General features: G+C 38.6%; 1 protein-coding gene across 2 annotated transcripts; it reads right to left on the minus strand.

Annotated features, from left to right (window-relative positions):
* Positions 1-7,720: 7,720 nt before the first annotated feature.
* Positions 7,721-18,650, minus strand: LOC123234616. Of its 2 annotated transcripts, none has more exons than XM_044660548.1 (5): positions 18,555-18,650; positions 15,609-15,682; positions 11,905-12,069; positions 10,424-10,555; positions 7,721-7,993 (listed from the first exon to the last, which is right to left on the minus strand). In XM_044660548.1, exons 2-5 carry the CDS (start codon positions 15,679-15,681, stop codon positions 7,857-7,859), a joined length of 507 nt encoding a protein of 168 aa, XP_044516483.1. In that variant the 5' UTR covers position 15,682; positions 18,555-18,650; the 3' UTR covers positions 7,721-7,856. The 2 variants fall into 2 exon arrangements, with proteins under 2 accessions (XP_044516483.1, XP_044516482.1); XM_044660547.1 differs by having other exon boundaries at positions 11,905-12,072.
* Between the last annotated feature and the right edge of the window lie 96 nt (positions 18,651-18,746).

Below are 18,746 nucleotides of genomic sequence, written 5' to 3' on the forward strand. Positions count from 1 at the left end.
AGAATCTATAGATGGAGAAGAACATATTATAAGTGGCTTTCCATCCAAAAGAATTAAAATAAAATGAAAATTACTATTCATGGGATCATAGAGCTGAAGAGTTGAAAATGGCTTTAAAGATGATCACTTCAACTCCTTCATTATATGTTATAAGGAATTATTATATATTATTATAATTATATATATTATATATTATAAGGAAACTGAGGCCTACAGAGAAATACACCCCACGTCACAAAGGTAGGGTTATGATTCAAAATCAGGTTCTCTGATTCCAAAATCAGAACTCTCAGACTCACCCATACTGCCTTGGAGAATGTAAACCCTTAATTTGGACAGAAATTTGGCTACCAGGAGTTACAGAGAGCTCTTTTTCAACTCTATTACAAAAATGAATACTATGGAAATAGGTATAGAGTACATGTATAAACCAGTGGAATTGCTTATCAGCTCCGGGAGGGAGGAGGGAAGAGGGGAAGGAGAAAACAGGAATCATGGAACCCTGGGAAAAATGGTTAAAAATAAATAAATAAATAATTTTAAAAGATACATCTTAAAGACTAAAATTCCTATTAAATCATCTGCAATAGAAACCAGGGGATTGAACACGGGATGATACAGCAGTGCCCTCCCCAGGAATAATGACTCGATTTAAAAGTAGACATCAAGTCTGGTTAAATTGCCAGAAGCAAAAATCCACAGCAATAAATTAATAAATTAAATTATTATATAATAATAAATAAATAAATAAATAATGATTAATTAATTAATTAAAAAGTAATTGCTATTTTCTAGGAGACAACTGGCCCCCAGGTATAAAGCACTGGTAGCCCTTGTACGGGTTTATTTTTCCCAAGAAGGCTTTCTCTGGATCCTATTCTTGTAAAAAGCACACCAACGAGGCAGTTGTGTTACTGTTAGAATGGGATGGTTTTCCCCAACGGAGAGGGATGTCTGATCCCTACACACAAATCCAGGGAGAGTGTAACGCCTCGGTCAGAGTTATTGGCCATCTTCAAACCTAATACTTGAATAAATATAGTCACTATTAGTGGAAATAAAGATTAAATCAGGGTCAATGAAACGAGATTGACTAATGCAGACAAACACAGTAAATCAGGAATTTGCAAATGTGGTCAAAGGTGAAGTGCAGCAAGAGGGATCTCATGTCAAATCTGCCCATCAAAGGGCACCGTCAGTCACTATGGGCTCACGACAAGAGACTTGTGTCACTATGTTGCATGTCACATTTGAATAAAGTTAAATCATCTGTATGTGGAAATTAAAAGTTTGCTATTGTTAAATGGTTTATTGTTAAATTGCATGTCTGACTCTTCAGGACCCTCTTTTGAGGTTTTCTTAGCAGAGATATGAGAGGGGTTTGCAATTTCCTTCTCCAGTTCATTGAATAGATGAGGAAACTGAGGCAAATAGGGTAAAGTGACTTTTCCAAGGTCACATAACTAGGCCAAAGTTGAATTCACAAACTTAAGTCTTCCTGACTCTAAGCCTAGCACTCTATCCACTGTACCACCTACCTCCTAAAATTAAAAATTACTGTTACTTATGAAATTATGTTACAGTTCTGGAGGTCATTCATTTTGGTCAAGTATAATATATGATGATTTTTCAAGATATTCTAATCTTTTTTTTAATTTAAAAATGTTTTTAATATTTAATTAATTAGTTAAATATTTAAAAAATAAATTTAAATGTTAACAATTGAAATTTGCATTGATTTTGACATAAATTTGTCTTAAATTTATTGCCTAACAATATTCTGAATGTTCAATATTAGATCATAAAATCCTTTGAAATTGTCAACAAATTTGTCTCAAATGTTTATCTCTACTGATTAATGAAAACTTAAGTGTTCTTTCACAAAAAAGAAATACTTTATTGATTTGAATTAAGTTCACTGCTGCAGCTAAAACTAATATAAGCAAAGGCAATAGAAAGTTTACTTAGCAGAAATACAAAATTAAAAAGCCAAGTCAAAAAAATATTCCCTGTATTACTGGGATTCATAAGTACTATTAGGTTTGTTGGTTTTTTTTTAAATCCTTACCTGCTGTTTTAGAATCAATACTATGTGTTGGTTCCTTGACAGAAGAGTGGTAAGGGCTAGGCAATGGGGGTTAAGTGACTTGCCCAAGGTCACAGCTAAGAAATATCTGAGGTCAGACTTGAACCTAGGACCTCGAATCTCTAGGTCTAACTCTCAATCCACTGAGCCACCCAGCTGCCCACTATAAGTATTATTGTTAATGGAGAAAGACCACAGTTTGTTTTACACAAATGCTTTAGCTATGCCATGCATGAAACCTAATAAATTGAAATATCTTAAAAGCGGACATGCAGAATATATTATCAAGAGGATTTCTGCAGAGAACTAGATGTTTTTAATAAATAAAAATATTTTTTTCAAAAACCCTAAATGTAATGTTGAAAAGGATTGTTTGCTTTCTATAAAGTGGTGAACAGAATTGCTACATGTAAAAATCCATGTTTGATAGAAGCACTGGCACAATCTACTGCTCCTGACATGATGGAAATGTTTGGCAAATTGCATGCAAAGTAGCCTTCAATAATTCCACCTGAACTTGATACAGTGGAAAGAAAGCCTGGGAAAATCAAAAGAGAAAATAAATCCTTCATTTGCACTGCAAGTGGATACAGAAATATAAAGGTGCTCATTTGATTACAGGTGCTGAAAATGATGCTGGGGAAGATTTATTACTTTGCAGGCCACTGTCTGATGCCACATCAAGAGGAATTTTCAATGCAGGTGCTTTGTATTAGCAAAAATTCTGTAATGGGGGAGAATTCAGACTATTTTAAAAACTGAGCCCAGGTTTCCATAAGGAAACATCTTTTAATAGGATGAATAGGGGGCAGTTAGTGGCTCAGTGGATGAAGAGCCAAGCCCAGAGACAGGAGGAGTTGGGTTCAAATCTGGCCTCAGATACCGAGTGACCCTGGGCAAGTCACTTTACCCCCATTGCCTAGCTCTTACCACTCTTCTGCTTTGGAACCAATACACAGTATTGATTCTAAAATGGAAGGTAAAGGGTTTTCCTTGTGTTTTTTTTTTAAAGGATTAATAATTAGGGTAACTCAAGGGATGTCCCTTTCTTTCGAGGTTCACTTTTCACAGCTACAAAACCAAGGTAACCCTGATATGTACACCTGATCAGGTGGGGAAGGTTCATTGAGTCTCATCCAAAGAGTTGATAAATGGCTCAAACTGACTCCATTTTGAAACAAGCTTTATTATGAGAAAATATAGTCACAGAAAAGCAAAAAAAAGTCAGTAACTAAGGTAAAGTAAGGAGGTCTGTAAGAGCAGGTAAGGGCTCTCAATAAGGCTTTTTATCTTCATTGGTCATCAAGAAAGGGGTCATTTGTTTGGGCAGTTGTTGCCTTGTCTCCAGGGAATGATGCCACTTTGCCCAGAGTCCTCTTGGGTCTGTGGCTTTGCCCATGGTTCAGATTGTCCACTGTGGGGAGCACATCACAATGTAAATGGGGCGAAGTACCCTGGGGCAACTTTGGGTTACTTTTGCCTGAGTCTAAGCAGCAAGTGTGGAAATCAAGCATTGTTTGAACCTAATCCTGTGTGACTGGAAACAGAACCTTTTGTACTGGCTGTCCAGACACCCAACCGAGAACCTAGATTATGTCTAAAGACTGATGGGAGGAGTTTTCCCATAATTGTGAATCTAAACAACCCATTCTTATCAACTAGTTCTTGTTTCTATGTTCTTTTGATCCTGTTCAGCTACTTGGCAAGGTTTGTGAGACATTCGGTCCACTTCATTCTCCACTCCAAAGAACAGAGGGCCCAGAACCAGGATAAGGATGAAGGTCAGTCTTCTGGAACTACTTCCTGCTGAATAGGGGCACAGGATTGGGGATGGGCACGAGGTCCTTTATTAATTGGTGGGGCAGGGGTCATCATAAGGCTTCTGGGAATGGAAGGCAACAGCAGCAGTGTCCAGTGGTTGGGAACCACCATCTGGAACTGAAACCAGTAGTTGGTAAGGTTCTCTCCAAGGGCCATAATCCTGGAGAGCTGGAAAATGGCATTTTAGGTCCATTGTGTCATGCCAACAGTCTGCAGGGGTACAAATAAGAGAAGGGGGAACCAAGGAAAGCAAAGAGTTAATCTGAGAGTAGGCAAGGTGAGGCTCACATTCCAGGGTAGGTCAAGTGTGTCTAAGAGCAAGGCTTGGTACGCTGTCAGGCTGCCATTGGTCCGTGGCCTTTTGTTTCAAGGACACTCTGGACTAGATGGGAGTCTAAACCTCAACGGACTGCCCAAGAGTCAGTTTGGCAGCCTCCTCCGCCATCATGGCAGTGGCTGCAACTGCTCTCAAACAGGCTGGCCACCCCTGGGCTATTGTGTCTAGCTGCTTAGAAAAGTAGGCTACAGGGTCCAAGGTCCGAGTAAGGACCTTCTCTCATCAACAAATAGAAAGGTTTGTCAAGGTTGGATAAAGCTAATGCTGGGGTACACGTGAGCTTGGCCTTTAAGGTACGAAGGCAGACTGCTGATTGGGTACTCAGCGCGGAGGCTGGGAATCAGTCTGTAGTTGCTTCAGACAGTGGCTTAATTATACCAGATCCTGCAGAATCTGCCTGCCATACCTAAGAAGGTCCTAAGTTGTTCCTTGGTCACTGCAGCAAGGATGGATAGGATAGCCTTCTTTCTTTCATATACTGGGGATCAGGAGGTGGGGGGTTAGTTCATAGCCTAGGTATTGGACTTTCTGTTGGGATATCTGGACCTCTTTTACTAAGACTTTATATCCCCTTTCTCCCAGAAGTTCAGAATCCCGACACTGTCTCAATGTGAAGGCTCATAAGTCAGGGCTGCAGATAAGAGTCATCTACATATTGGATGGCTACGCTGTTGTTGAGTTATAAATCTAAGGCCACTGCCAAATAGATGAGGGCTGTCCCTAAATCCTTGGGAGAGGATCGTCCAGGTATATTGTTGTCGGCTGGTGATGCTCACTCAAAAGGAAAATTGAACTGAGAGTCCTTGTGTGAAGGAACACAAGAGAAGGGATCCTTGAGTTCTAAGGTTGAAAATCAAGCTGTGTCCTCAGGGATCTGCATTCTTCACGATATTATCTATTTCCTCTTCCCTGTCCAAGCCTCTGACCCATCCCAGGGGTAACTACTGCTTTCATGATATTCATCATATGAGTGATATCAAGTTGGAAAAGACCCTCAAAGGTCAGAGTACAACCCCTTTATTTTATAGATGAGAAAAGGGAAGCGACTTCCAGAAAAGTGATTGCGTTCTCTGATCTCAAATCCAGGGCTCTCCCCACTGCACCAGTCTCTTCACTATGTCATTAACCTGCTCAGTCTCTGAAGTACATTATAGAAGTACTAAAAGACTGAAGGGAAAAATGGAGCCCCACTTCCACAGTTCTGACACATGACTTGTTACAACGACAATCATATCAAGAAATATGGTTGGCGGATCCAGGCATACCACTGCTGGGTTTGTACCCCCAAAAAATAATAAGGAAAAAGACTTGTACAAAAATATTTATAGCCGCACTCTTTGTGGTAGCAAAAAATTGAAAAATGAGGGGATGTCCATCAATTGGGGAGCAGCTGAACAAATTGTGGTATCTGTTGGGGATAGAATACTATTGTGCCCAAAGGAATAATGAACTGGAGGAATTCCATGTGAACTGGAAAGACCTCCAGGACTGATGCAGAGTAAAAGGAGCAGAACCAGAAGAACCTCATACACAGAGACGAATACACTTTGGCACAATCAAACATAATGGACTTCTCTACTAGCAACAATGCAAAGATCCAAGACATTTCTGAGGGACCTAAGAGAAAGAACGTTATCCACATTTAGAGAAAGAACGTTATCCACATTTAGAGAAAGAACTGTTGAGAGCAGAAACACAGAAAACAAGTGCTTGATCACATGGGTCAATGGGGATATGATTGGGGATGTAGACTCTAAGCGATCACCCTAATGCAAATATCAATGGTATGGAAATGGGTCTTGATCAATGACACATATAAAACCCAGTGGAATTGCTTGTTGGCTATGGGAGGGGGGTGGAGGAAGGGAAGGAAAGGACATGAATCATGTAACCATGGAAAAACATTATAAATTAATTAAAGTTTTCAAATCACAAAAAAAAGAAATATGGTTTGAGAGTGTTTCAAATTGGTATTCATAATGCAACTGTGTAAGTATATCAAAAATTAACATACATGTCCCTTAAATATACTATGTAATGGGAGTTCAATTTCTTTATTGATTCTATTCTTTCAATATTGAAACTTTTATTGGGGACTGTTAGATTCACAATAAAAAAAGAAAGAGGTGACATTTATTTAAAAAGTTAAAGCTATGGATGATAAATTTACAAAGTAATATTGGCATGTTTCCCAATTTAAAAATTGGGGGAGGGGGGCAGCTGGGTAGCTCAGTGGATTGAGAACCAGGCCTAGAGACAGGAGGTCCTAGGTTCAAATCCGGTCTCAGACACTTCCCAGCTGTGTGACCCTGGGCAAGTCACTTGACCCCCATTGCCTACCCTTACCAATCTTCCACCTATAAGTCAATACACAGAAATTAAGGGTTTAAAATTTAAAAAAAAAAAAAAATTGGGGGAGGCTAGGTGGCCCAGTGGGAAAGAGTGCCAAGCCTGGAGTCAGAAAGACTGGAGCTTAAATCCTGCTTCAGATATGTACCAGTTGTGTGACCCTGGAAAAAAAATATATCACAAATGCCTGCCTCAGTTTTCTCATGTTAAATGAGCTAGAGAAGGAAACGGCAAACCACTACTTTTTTTGCCAAGAAAACCCCAAGTGGGATCATGAACTGACACAAATGAGCACAACAGATAATTTTAAAATATCCATCCAGCTAATAACAAGATTGGAGACTCTTACATTAAAAGGAGTACTGAATTAAGAAATAATTTTCTTTCAACTTACCATTCATGCTCCCACCTTAAATAGCAACCGTCCCCCAACAGAAACACTAACCTATATTCTCAAAACCCTTCACCAGTTTTTTAAATATAAGAGCCTACTGTTGGTCTAAAATGATGAGAGTTCAATTAGGTAGAGCAGATATCTGCTACTGGAGATCAACTTCCCTTATTTATTCAAGTCTTACACAAAAAGAGGTTGGAGCAAAATTGCCATAACAACTACAAAGAGGTCAGTCTGGAGATCTAGTGAAGTTAGTCTGATGCATTAAACTAGGACTCAAAAACAGATCCTAAACCTGATTCTACCATTAATATATCATATGATTTAAAGCAAATCACTTCTCCTTTTGGGGCCTGTAACTTAATTTATTTTTGCAGTTAGACTGGATGACTTCAAATAACCTTTCTAGCTCTGACAGTTTATGTTCTATCACTTTGTACATATTACTTTATAATAAAAGATTGAGATATCCTCTAATAAATTGGATATGCACCCACAATGTAATTATTTTTGAGGCTTTGGCTCCTGATTAAAACATTCTTCAAAAAAAGTTACTAGAGAAAGTCCATTAGTGAAAATACTCAATTTGACATTTAATTATGCAAATGCTTACTACTTACTTAGCTTAGCAGGTTAAAAAACTGTTTGCATTTGACTTTTACATTTACTAAAGATACATACATGGTATTTAAATGGATGAAGATTGGCTATTTTCAAATGATCACACCACATCTTCAAGTTAAATCAGTTGTTTATTCTCATTCTTAATGTTTTACATAGAATGTTCCAGTAATATGCTGAGGGTTGCACATACATGAAAAAACAAGTAAGAGGTTCAAATAAACAGCAGGCAGCATCCCCAATTTCTTCTATTTCTTCCACTCTTTCTTGTCATAGTCCCATTTGGCAGAGAATCCCTGGATGGGACCAACCTTCATGTCCAGCATTTTCTGAGTCTGCATGGCCACCCAGTCTTCAGAAAAGGTGTGTGGAACAGGACCATAAACTGTAAATTAAAAGAATTTTCAAGAGAAAGAAAAAACTGACTTAACTTTTCCATTCTGAAGTAGAAACAGCATCTGAGAAAGAGTTTTTTGATAATGAATTTAAATTATTATTTCCACAAGGGAATATGCAGTCAGTCCTCTCAGTATCATGCTATATTTACTCATCCATATTATATCTGCCCACTGAAGACATGGCAGATATATTGATTACTATTTCCATAAAAAATTTAGCAGAGAGCTATAGAATTTTTTTTTTTAAAAGAAGTTAAAAAGGAGTAGCTAGGTGGCTCAGAAGGTGAGTTTCCTGGTGGGGTAACCCTGGGCATATGATATAACCCCAAATGCCTAGCCCTTCCACTCTTTTGCCTTGAAACCAATACTTATTAATGATACTAAGACAGAAAAAGCCAATCTCTCCCATAGGCTTGAATTAGTGATGACATAATCTAGATCAGTGATACTCAAAGTGGGCACTACCGCCCCCTGGTGGGTGCTGCAGCGATCCAGGGAGGCGGTGATGACCACAGGTGCATTTATCTTTCCTATTAATTGCTATTAAAATTTAAAAAAAAATTAATTTCCAGGGGGCTAAGTAATATTTTTTCTGGAAAGGGGGTGGTAGGCCAAAAAAGTTTGGGAACCACTGGTCTAGATGAAAAGTAAATCATATATACCAATTAGAAATTGTCTTGTTGGGGGGGGGGGGCGCCCTCTGGGTAGCTCAGTGGATTGAGAACCAGGCCTAGAGACAGGAGGTCCTAGGTTCAAATCTGGCCTCAGACACTTCCCAGCTGTGTGACCCTGGGCAAGTCACTTGACCCCCATTGCCCACCCTTACCACTCTTCTGCCTTAGAGCCAATACACAGAATTGACTCCAAGACGGAAGGTAAGGGTTTAAAAAAAAAATAAAATTGTCTTGGACTTGTATTAACTCAGGACCAGCCACAAAATAACAAAACTAGCTCTGAATTCTTTGAATGCCTTTTATTTATGACTTTTGTTCTTTGTTTTTCAAAATATACAATTTAGAAATCTTGAAAAGCTTTCCAAGGACAGTAGTGAAAGAATTTAAATGTTTTTTGTAAATTTTTTTAACACACAGTCCACTGTGCATATTCCAGGGAGAAAGGAATTTTTTATAATAATAGTTCTAATATAGTCCAATAAAAGTATCAGGCTATTTAAAAAACAAAGCATTCTACCTTTTAAAAGGCATAGTGAGTATTTCATATAAAGCACTTTGCAAATACTTAAAATACTACATAAAGGTCAACTATAATTCAGGAGTATTTATCCTATCCTGGAGGAAGGATCATTTAAGATATCTGATTCCCTATTGACAAAACAACATCTTTAGCAATAGCAGCACAGTATAATGAGGTGGGTGTTAAGGCGCAGTTTTCTCCTATATAAAATGGACATAGCATTTGGACTACCTACCATGACAGTTTATGAAAAATCAATGTGAAAAGGGATGTGTGCTGTGGAGAATTGTAAAGGACACAGGCATATTGCTGAAAGATATGCCAGTTAAGTCAGATCTTCATGCAGTTAAGAATTGTTTTCCATCTTTTAGAGTCCTCTTAAAGCATAAAGATCCAAATTGAGAGAGGACCCCTCTGGTCCAGGGACTTCAAAACTACAAAATAACATTATCTATTGTGTAAATAGAATTAGCTCTAGTCCATTCATAGTCAAAATCCTACCTACCCGAGATGATGTCATCCCCACCTCCCTTAGTGGGGAGAGGAGATGAGTTACCCACATGTGACAATAAGTAACAAATCAAGAACAAGGGACTGCCCTTTGGGCAGTCCAAATCAGTGTAGAGGCTGCCATTTGTCCACTTGAATTAGAGGTGGACCCAGGGGAAGTGATGAAAGACATTATCTCTTCAGGTATGTTGGTTACTTCCTGCTGAGGGAGTTCCCGCTTTGAACTGGATGCTGAAGGATCTCTGAGACGACCTCAGGCAGCTTCCCCTCAGAATGGTCACGTGGGTAAGTTAGGCTGACTTCCTTGGGCCTACCTTGGCATTTCCAAACTCTACCTTTAAGTAGGCTCTAGCCTATCTGACTGCTAGGCCATGTGGCTTGTAGCCTCATTTATTTAGCCTTTTAACCTTCTCTCTCCGTCCAGGCCTCTGCAGGCCTGGACTAGCCTCTCCCTCTCTCTATTTCCCTACCTTTTACTTTCCTAATTGTAAATAAACTACCTTAAACCCAATCCTGACTTGGGTCTATTTTAATTACGAAATCAATCTGAATTGTTGATTCCTGGTGGCCACACTTTAATTATATATTTATAAATACCTAAAATCTCCCTCTTACACTATATCATATTGTATGTTTATTTCCCAATTACATTTCAGGCAATGAGTATAACACCTCTGCTCTAAACAAAGAAAAGATCTCATTTCATTACTTACCAAAACGCTTCTCCCACATGACAATTAAAGCACTAAAGCCAATGAAGAACATTGCAGCTCCTATAATTGTTTTCCATTCATTTGTAGGTTTATTCATTTTGGCAAAGGTCTCATTGAATTTAATGTGATACACTAAGAAGAGAAAGAAAAGTTGTTGTTTTTAAAAATAGGACTCTAGACTAATATTGTATTTATTTGTAAATTCTAGAACTAGGTCCAGAATCAAATAAGATAATAAGTTGGGCAAGATTTTGGAAACAATGAAAAACATCCAATGCTTCAAGCTATACTCTAAAGACCAAAATCTTCTGGATCCTCCTCAATGAGTATCTTGGACATTATAATCTCTGAAGAATCAAAATTGCTCATATGGTCCATAAGTCTACCCCATGTACTTCAGGCAGATTTTTTTTTTCAAACGTGCTTACTTATTTTCAGTTTTCCTTACTATGAACAACAGCAAGCCCAGAGACAGAATACACAGCAAAGGTAACTGAATCCCTGTAACCAGAAGGGACCAGTGCTCCATCTAGATAATTAAAAGATGCACAGATCTCTTCTACACACATTAAGATTTGAGTTTGAGTTCCAGCTCCAATATTTATCTGTTTTGTGACTCAAGCCTCAGATATCTTAATCTAGCAAATATTTATATTACTTATATAACTGATCCCATAAAGTTGTTTTGAAGCAGAGAAGTGAACCTGAGTTTTCAAGTTATACCAATGGAGAGTAAATGATGATAGAACATATCAAGCTAAGGACCAGTTCAGGTTAAGTTAAGCAGCTTATGACTAGGCTGCCCATAGAGTGAATTTTTTTAACAATGACAACTCAAAAGACCTTCTACCAAGTCTTAGAGGGGTTTTGACATGCTTTATGAAGGGAATACCTCCTTCAATTCTGGTAATGTGTCAGAAATAGTATTATGCAGATCTCAAAGTAGTTAAGAAAGAAGTGTTCATTTAAAAGGGTAAAAGTTAACAATGACCAAAATGAGTTGACCACAGTGCTTAAAGTCTTTCTTAACCTAGCTTAGCATAACAACTACCCCCACCCTATTCTTACTTTGTCTTCCTCACAAAATCTCCTATCCAGTGCCATTGGCTGGCCTTCTGGCTGTTCCTCAAACAACATTTCATCTCTTGACTCAACATTTTCTTTGGCTAAATCTCCCATATCTGGAATGCTCTCCCTCCTTATCACTGCCTTTTGATCCTATCAAGTCCCAGCTTAAATCTCTAACTTTCTACAGGAAGTTTTTTCCCTATTTTTAATTCTAGTGTCTTCCTTCTCCTGATTATTTCCTATTTGTCTATAGCTTGTTTGTACATAATTGTACAAATTTGTTTGTTGTCTCCTCCATTAGATTAGAAACTCCTTGAGGATAGAAACTGTCTTTTGCCTTTGTATTCCCAGTGTTTAAAGTCTGGCACAAAATAAGTGCTTAATAAATGTTTATTGACTTAATAAATACCTACACTCAATTTTTTCTTCATTGGACAGGTTACTCCATTCTTTCTTTTCCTTCTCTTTTAAGGCCTTCTGGCTGGAAGAAAGGTTTCTGACATGGGCCACATCCGGCAGGGGATAGTCACGACGATCGACATAACTTGGAAGACTATAATCTTCAGTCTTCACAACACCTGCTTATTATTAAAATGGAGGAAGTAGAGAAAAAATAAGGAAATGAAATACAGCTAAAAAACTTCAGACATATTGGGAAAAAACTAATGCCAATAAAGAGAAAAGAAAATGATATTTCAGTCCTCCCCACATTTCTTTGGCTATTTTAAGACATTTAAGATATTTAAGTGATAAAGACAGTTGTGTTCCAAAAGAACATTTGCAAGTTGGTTATATGAACTCATCATAAACTATTGTTCAATTTGCAGACTAACTCATGAAAGCCTTTCTGACCTACAGTGGAGCTTAATTCTAATTCTTTGTCCTATAAATTAGGAAAGCAGGTAATAGAAAGAGTACCAAATTTACAATCAGGAATGATTCAAATGCCACATTTGCTACCTTTCTCCTATCTGGCCCCAGAGCTTTCTGGGCCTCAGTTTTCTCATCTGTGACACGAAGAAATTGGATTAGATGATCTCTCAGCTCAGTTCCAGTTCCAAAAGAATACTGAAAGTTGGAGAGGGCCAGAGAAGTCGTCTAATCCAACCTATATCTGAGAAAGAACTCTCTCTAAACTACACCTGCTAAGCAGACACCTAGCTTTAGTCAAAAGGCTCCAATTAAAAAGAACCCACTACTTCTAAAGGTAGCCCATTCATTCCAATGTTAGATCAAATTACTATAAAGAAAATCTTCATAACATAAAGACTAAATCTCCCTCTACAATTTCAACTTGTTACACTCCTGTTCTGCTCCCTGAGAAGGAACACAAGAAGTCTAACCCTTCTTTCCTATAACAACCTTTTAGATACTTGATGATATCCACCATGTCTCCCCCAGGACTCTTCTTTTTCCAGGCTAATGTCCTAGCACTGGTATAAATGTTAAGTAGCAAAGAGACAAAGATTCTGGAGGCAGCCTGCCAAAGACTTATTGCCTAAGTGACATCAACCCTCCATCTTATCCAAAAAAAATTGCATGACAGACTTTATCAAAAGTCTTGCTAAAAATCTAGGTAAACTATATGATATGTATGTATATATTGATGTAAACAGGTGTGTGTGTGTGTCTTCCAGTTTAGTAACTTAATAAAAAAAAAATGGAAAACACTGACATCTATTCCTAATGAAATCATACTGGTTTTTCCCAACTACCAGAGACTTCCTCTCTAAGGTTGCCTTCCACCTAACTGAATGTATCTTGTACATATTTATTTACCTGCTGTCTTGCCCATCTGAATGTAAACTCTTCTGAGGGTAGGAATTATTTCTGCCTTTCTTTGTATTGTCAACATTTAGTATATTGCCTGGAACATATTAAGGGCCTAGTAAATGTTTGTTGATTGATCACTGATTGCTTTTTTAAATGCTCACCCGATCCCATTAATAATATTCTATAATCAACAGAAAATGAATCAAGTTCACTGGCCAATAGGGAGGAAAGATTCTATCCTCCATCCTTTTTAACATCAGGATAACAGACTTTTTCCAAATGTGCTTACTCTCATTCTCCTAAAATCAATGACTTTGGCTTATCAATCTCATCTACCAGTTCTTTTAGAAAACTAGGATGTAGTTTATGTGATTTAAGTTTAAGTAAGGAAAAAGAGTCCTTCCTCTCTGATTCATCCAGACCCTCATAATGACAAATCTACTAGGATACAATTGGCCTAAGGCAAAATTCTGAAAAAGATTATGCGTTTCCACTATTATGGAATAATGTTCTATCTCTTGATGACTTTCCTTCCCTTACCTTCCTCTGCCCCCTTGTCCCTTATGTTGACATATAGAGAGTCAGAAAACCTGGGTTCAAATTGTGCAGTTGCTAATTATCCAGGGGACCTTTGGCAAATTATTTTCATTTTCTCAGCCTTTGGAAAAAGGGAGGTTTGGACTAGATCACGGACCCAAACTTATAGCAGAGGCTCTCCAGCATACAGCAAACTTTTTATACATTTACATTTTATAATTTACATTAAATTAAATTACACATGTTTCTTTACACTTGTAAATCCTTAGCTCAAGTAGTGGCAGACCTGGAGGACTAAATGATTCCCAATGTCACTTTCCAGTATTAAGTCCAAAGATCTTCTATTTTAATCTAAGCCTTCCTGTAAAGTGTCCTTATGGGTGGTGGTGCCTTAAAGGTGTTTATGGAGACAGTTTGGTGGCTCAGTGATAGAGAGCCAGGCCTGGAGATGGGATTTCCTGAGTTCAAATCTGACCTCAGACACTTCCTAGCTGTGTGACACTGGGAAAGTCACTTAATTCCAATTGCCTAAAACTTACCACTCTTTTGCCTTAGGACTGAAACTATGGATTCTAAGAGGTACAGGCAATTTTTTTTTAATTGTGTATGGTGTTAGTGGCTTTAGAGATGGGACAAGATAGGTCTACCTTACCCAACAAAGTTCTGCATAATCCCTGCTTATTTTACTTACTAGTTAAATAAACTCCACTGGTTTTTTGTTGTTGTTACTTCTAGGATCAAAGACAAGCTCCTATTTGGCATTAAGATCTCTCATATAAATAGGATGGTTTCCAAAAAATCTGGGAAAACCTGTATGAACCGATGCAAAGTGAACAGAACCAGGAGAACAATCTAAACAGTAACAAAAATATTCTAAAGATGACCAACTTTGAAAAATGTAGTAACTCTGATCAACACAAAGGACTCATCATAATTGCAAAGGATTCATGATGAAACATATCCACCTCCAGCTACAGAACTGGTGGATGCAGACTGGAACATTTGCGGAGTGGGGGGAGCCAGGAAAAATATGGTGAATACAGAAAGTTGTTTTGCATGACTGTATTTTTTTATAATAGATTTTGCTTTTCTTGCTTTCTCACTGGATGGAAGAAAATTCAGAACTAGTAAAAAAGAAAGTGTTTAAAAAATAAAATGTCTTCTCTGTAATAAATTAAAAATTAAAAGCAAAACTTAAAAGTAGCCTTAATAAGCTAGGTCTAACCTACCACCTTTCTAGCTGCATTATACACAATTTCCCTTCATTCACTCTTCAACTCAGCAAAACTAGACTCCTTTTTGTTCCATATATAACATCTCATGTAGCAAACTTCAGATGAACTTCCTATTTACCTACAACTCAAAATTCCTTCTTTCCTTGTGAATTTAGCAAGTGCCACCTCTGACGAACCCTTTTTTCTGATCCCCCAGCTATTAGTGTCTACTCTCAAGATTACTTGGCATTTATTTTTTACTAGCTATTAAGTGTACATGTTATCTACTTCAATAGCACACTTTTTGAGAGCAAGAACATTTAAATTTTTGTATCCCTAGTACAATGCACTTAGTACAATCTGAACAAAGGCTTTTCCATTGATTTCAGAGCAATCTAAGCCCTCCAAAGGAAAGGCTTTTTGTGGAGGCACATCTGATCTAAGGAGCACAGGACTGGGGATAGATGGGGGGCAAGAACCAGTGAAAATAAGGCAGTAGATGCTGGAATTCACACTCAGTACCAATTGTTACCTGACAACATTTCCGTAAAATTTATGCAAATACTTTGGGGAAGTGGGGGGGAAGCACCTACCATGAGATCGAACACATGCAGAGGTGGAAATGGCACGCCTGCCAATCAGGCCAAAGACCCTGGTAGCCAACATTCTGTTAGAAAATAAAACAAAATTCCTGTTTCAGATTCATTTGAAACATTTGCCTACAAAAAATAACATTACTTTTTCTTCAGATATTTTGGGAAATGGTTTTCATCAATAATGGTGGATCAACACAGTTCAATGGGGATGTGATGACGTAGACTCTAAATGATCACTTTATTGCAAATATAAATAATATGGAAATAGGTCTTGATCAATGATACATGTAAAACTTAGTTGAATTGCTCGTTGGCTATGGGAGGGAGGAGGAAGGAAAGGAGGGAAAGAATATGGATCATGTAACCATGGAAAAATATTCTAAATAAATAAATAAATGAATGAATGAATTTCCAGGAAATGTTTTAAAAATAAATAAATGATGGTTGATAAAGTCAATTACACATTTTCTCAACTAAGACAAAATTTTAAACATGGTGTGACTTAATTGTGGTTAAACTCTATTTTGTGTTTACAACAAATCAAAGGAGTATCAAAATAAATATTTTGGGAAGTTAAGTCTCTAAATGTAAGGAAGCATAAAAAATGCTTAAGGTAGTAACAAAAAGGCTATAGTAGGCTTATTCTTCATTGAGAAAGTGTCAAAATAACTTCAAACAATTGAAGAGTTCTTCCTTTGAGACAGCCTAAGGTAGTAGATGAGTCGTAGATTAGGTATCTAGATGGCACAATGGATACAGTGCTGGATCTAGAGTTAGGAAGACCTGAGTTCAAAAACTGACTCAAATACTTCCTAGCTCTTTGACCCTGAGAAAGTCACTTAATCATATCTGCTTCTGTTTCCTCATCTGTTAAAATGAGCTAGAGAAGGAAAAAACAAATATTTTTGTCAAGAAAACCCCAAATGGTGCCACAAAGAGTCCAACAGGACTAAAACAACTGAACAAAATGGCTTAGCTGGGTTTGCTCCTTCACAAGGATATGACTTTGGGCAAGTAATGTTGCCCTTCCTGGGCTGGGTTGCAATTTCCACATCTGTAAAATGAGGGGTTGGGCTAGATTACCTCCTAAGTTACCCTCCAAGCTATACATCATACTATTGTCTCTAAATTATCAAATAAGGCAAACATGATCCACTGGTTAAAACAAGCTAAAAGTCTAGGGTCACAAAATTCAGTCTTTTAAAAGCCCTTAAATATATCAAATGAGACTTCTTCATTTTACAGACTAGCAAACTGAAATGAAGCCCAGATATGATTAAGCAATTTGCCCAAGGTCACATCTAAGAGCCTAATTAGTATGAACTCAGCTCTTCCAATTTTACTAGACAACTTACAACAGGCTATTTCTGGAGGATCAATCCACCTACTACAAAATCAGACCCCCTATCCTTCTTTTTTCTTATGCAGTTCAGTACCTCTGAACCCCACCCCAAAATAATATGTAATCTTAGGAGTAAGATTACATTTAGAAGAGTCTTCTATTTAAATGAATTAGCAGAGTCCTTTCTTCTTTCTTTACTACCACCAACCCCAGGCTGCTCTCACTATCTTCTAGAGCCAAGATACCCAAAGGAGAGAGAGTTAGATGGTGAGAAGGGAAGGAGGGAAAGGGGTCAAATGAAGAAATAATCAGCTTAGGGCAATTAAAGATTGTAAACAGCTTTTCCTAGAGATAAAGAATATTACATATTCCATATACATACATACACATCTCTTCTTATATAATATATATTACATAAGCATTTTAGCCTCCCATATAATTTATACACATATAAAACATGTCTCCCCTTATATAATATATATAGGTATTAGTCTCCCATATACATATACACACATATAAAATATGTCTCCCCTTTTATAATATAGATTATATAAGTATTAGTCTCCCATTTATACACATAAAACATATATCTCTTCTTTTATAATATATGTAAGTAGTCTCCCATACATATATAAAACATGTCTTCCCTTTTATATTATATTTATATTATTTATTATATATGAAATAAATAATACATACAAATATTTATATTATATTCTCCTTATAAATATACATACTACTTGTCTCTCCTTATATAACATATGCATTATTTAAGTATTAGTCTCCCATATACACACATATGACACATCTCCCCTTAAATACATTCCTGTCTCCTGTGTATGCCCACATATATGGCATATGTCTCCCCTTATAGAACATATGCATTATATATGAATTATGGTTTTCCCCAACCCAATTGGGGAAGGGGGTAAATAAGGGCATACAGGTGACATAATTTTCTTTTCTGATCCTGACATACAGCATTACTGGGAAATATCAGTGGCGACCCTCTCTCCTGCTAGCCTAGTTCTTCTCATTTGACAAGGGAGAAAACCAAGGCCCAATAAGGAACAAAGTCTTGCCCAAGGTCACTCATTGCAATTCTGCTGAGGGTAGCAGGGGAACTCGAACCCAGATTCCTGGGCTCCAAATTCAGTTTTACTACTCTCTTTTCGGCCCCAGACACCCTCCCTCCGCTCCTGCGCCCCACCCTGGAGAAGAAAAGACGAAGAAAGTCCGTGAGGACCTGACAGGACTCTTCTGGCCCAAGGTCACTAGGATGACAAGTGGCGGCGGTGGCGCCGAGCCCCTGCACGGGCCCCCAGTCAACCTCCGCCTCGCCGCGCCCCCGAGCTAGACCCTGAAGGTCATCTTCGGCCCAAGGACCGGTGTGCAGGCCGCGCCGCCGCCCCGGGGCCTGGTTCCCGCAGGCCCGCTAGTGCTCAATGTCACCCCAGGCCACCAAGGGCCTGGTGCGTCCCGTCCTCTCCCGACCCCGGACGCAGCGGAGACTGCGGCCGTCCCACCGAGGATTTGCCGCCGCCGCCGCCGCCCCCAGGGAGCAGCGGGGTCCGGCCGAGCTGCCACGGCAGCAGCCTCACCTGCTGTTGCTGCCGCTGCCGCCGCCGCCTCTCACTACCGCCCTCCACACTGCGGCAACCCGCGACCGGAAGAGCGAGGCCGTGACGCCGCGCAGGCTCTAGGGATACTGGAGGACCTGGGAGCACGAGGCCCCGCCCACCGTCCCTACAGGCCGGAGAGCGGGATCTCGCCGTCGTGAAGAGCCGCCGTGG

The sequence above is a fragment of the Gracilinanus agilis genome, chromosome 2 (assembly GCF_016433145.1).
Source record: "Gracilinanus agilis isolate LMUSP501 chromosome 2, AgileGrace, whole genome shotgun sequence".
Lineage (NCBI taxonomy): Eukaryota > Metazoa > Chordata > Mammalia > Didelphimorphia > Didelphidae > Gracilinanus > Gracilinanus agilis.

Excerpts from the sequence above, each read along its gene's own strand:
- LOC123234616 (XM_044660547.1), bottom strand. The coding sequence starts at position 15,681 with ATGTTGGCTACCAGGGTCTTTGGCCTGATTGGCAGGCGTGCCATTTCC. Across the intron at positions 12,073-15,608 it reads TGCATGTGTTCGATCTCATG|CAGGTGTTGTGAAGACTGAA; the intron begins GTAGGTGCTTCC and ends TTTAATAATAAG. Across the intron at positions 10,556-11,904 it reads CAATGAAGAAAAAATTGAGT|TGTATCACATTAAATTCAAT; the intron begins GTAGGTATTTAT and ends TTCTCTTCTTAG.